The following is a 2,500-nucleotide window of genomic DNA, read 5'->3' as shown; positions in this document are numbered from 1 at the left end:
CTCCTACTTCCATAAAGGACTCCTCTGTCCAGGTGTAGCGTTAATGACTCTATCCAGGTGTAGCGTAAAGGACTCCTCTATCCAGGTGTAGCGTAAATGATTCCTACTCTATCCAGGTGTAGGGTAAAGGACTCCTCTATCCAGGTGTCTTTTGACAGGTGTGACAAATAAAAGCAGAGAGTTGTGTTTTCCTTTGTCCTCTGCCTTGCTCCATCTAGTGGTGGAGATTGCTACTGCAGGCCCATGATAACCTGTAGCTCAGTCATGGCTGCTTATGAGCAACAGAACCGGCCCCTACTGGAGCCCAGCAGGAGTGAGTCAGGGAGTTATCATGGGGGGGGGGAGACCAGCAGGAGTGAGTGAGTAAATTATCATGGGGGGGGGGGGGGGGGGGGGGGGGGGTGCAGCAGGAGTGAGTGAGTGAGTAAGTTATCAATTGGGGGTGCAGCAGGATTGGGTGAGTGAGTTATTACCCAGCAGGACCCCATTACAGCATCCTCACTCTGACTCATCTGGAACACATAGAGTAGGCAGCCGAGAGGGAAGCCATTTTGGATGAGTGTGTTTGTGTGTGCGTGTGTGTGTGTGTGTGCGTGTGTGTGTTTGCGTGCGTCTGTGTGTTTGCGTGCACGCACGTGCGTTTGTGTGATTGATTGAGCGGGTTTTATTGGCTTGTCTGCAGGACGCCTCACTTTCAACTCAGAGCAGAAAGAGAAGTTGTTTGTTTCATTTCTTCATCTGTTTTCTCTTTCTTTCTGCTGTTCTCTTCATCCCTCTATCAAAGCCCCACGCTTACCCTTACCCCAGCAGGGGCAAGAGATTAACACACTGAAACTGTGTGTGTGTGTGTGTGTGTGTGTGTGTGTGTGTGTGTGTGTGTGTGTGTGTGTGTGTGTGTGTGTGTGTGTGTGTGTGTGTGTGTGTGTGTGTGTGTGTGTGTGTGTGTGTGTGTGTGTGTGTGTGTGTGTGTGTGTGTGTGTGTGTGTGTGTGTGTGTGTGTGACGGTAATGTTTAAGTGCCCTGAAGAGATTAACTATTATTTATTGGCTGTTTTTAATGTCCTGTGGGGTTGATGTTCTTGTTCAACTCTGAGACACGGCTCTTGCTGGGTTGCTCTGAAGTAGTTGTTTATGGGTGTGCTAGAGCAGTGTGTGTGTGAGAGAGAGATCGATGGAGAGTGTGTGTATGAGAGTGTTTGTGTGTGTGTGTCAGTAATGTTTAAGTGTTTGAGCAGGGCTAGTGTCTCTGAGTCTGAGGCCCGGTGCTCCAGTCTGAAGTCATTGCTAAGTTGAACTCTTAATGCCAAGTGGATCCCCTCCCTCCTCAACCCAATCAATTCATGGGTTTCATCAGGTCCCTTTCCACAGGTGGATAAAATCAAGCACCTTGATTATCAATGCAGACTACATGGTGCTTGATTAGTACACCTGTGGAAAGGGACCTGATGAAACCCATGAATAGACACAGAGTGGCGCTGACCTCGTGTGTGTGTGTGTGTGTGTGTGTGTGTGTGTGTCCTGCTTGGTATGCTGTGGAGTGTTGTATTATGGTCTGTCAGCTTCATCCTCTCCCTGGTGTTCTCTCTCGTGTGCAGACAGGGCACCTCGCCATGGAAACCCTGCTGTCACTCACATCAAAGCGGGCAGGTGATTGGTTCAAAGAGGAGCTGAGGCTGCTGGGAGGGTTGGACCACATTGTAGATAAAGGTAGGAGAGGTTTGGTCACACACACACACACACAGAAGCTTTGCACTTGTCGCATACCGATAAGATCAGAGAGTGCAAAGTTACAGCGCATGCCCTGCATACACACACACACACACACACACACACACACACACACACACACACTAGCTTTGCACTTGTCACGTACCAATTAGATCATAAGAGCTCAAAGTTGCAGCACATGTCCTGCGTACGCACACACACACACACACACACACACACACAGATGGCCTGAGTCCTGTTCTCTGTCCCCTGCAGTGAAAGAGTGTGTGGAGAACCTGAGTGAAGAGGAGGACAAGGAGAAACTGGTGGCCTCACTGTGGGGCTCCGAGAGATGCCTACGCGTGCTGGAGAGTGTGAGTGGACACACACACACACACACACACACACACACACACACACACACACACAAACACACGCACCCTGTTGGGTTCCGAGAGATGCCTACGCGTGCTGGAGAATGTGAGTGTCTGCATACACGCACGCATGCACACACACACACACACTGTGGGGTACCAAGAGATGCCTACGCATGCTGGAGAGTGTGAGTAGTCATCACACACACACAGACACACACACACACACACACACACACGCACAGTGGGGGTCCAAGCGATACCTACGCGTGCTGGAGAGTGTGAGTGATCCCAGCGTGTGTTATATGTGTTGTGGTCATGTCTTGGTTTGGCTCTTTAAAGGTCTTAAATGACCGCTCCTTATCATCCACAGGTGATGTGGTCAACACACACACACACACACACACTGTAAATCTCTTT

At 50.0% G+C, this 2,500-nt stretch overlaps 1 protein-coding gene across 1 annotated transcript in view; it reads left to right on the top strand.

Moving 5' to 3' along the window:
* The window catches only part of waplb (WAPL cohesin release factor b), a 52,039-nt gene that overhangs the window by 35,693 nt on the left and 13,846 nt on the right, over positions 1-2,500 (top strand). The window contains exons 11-12 of the mRNA XM_062532572.1: positions 1,595-1,706; positions 1,983-2,080. Coding sequence (XP_062388556.1) covers positions 1,595-1,706; positions 1,983-2,080 — 210 coding nt within the window. The remainder of the gene's footprint in view (positions 1-1,594; positions 1,707-1,982; positions 2,081-2,500) is intronic.

The sequence above is a fragment of the Sardina pilchardus genome, chromosome 3 (genome assembly GCF_963854185.1).
Source record: "Sardina pilchardus chromosome 3, fSarPil1.1, whole genome shotgun sequence".
Taxonomy (NCBI): Eukaryota; Metazoa; Chordata; class Actinopteri; order Clupeiformes; family Clupeidae; genus Sardina; species Sardina pilchardus.
Note: the sequence above shows the minus strand (reverse complement) of the source record. Positions and strands in the feature narration are given on the sequence as shown.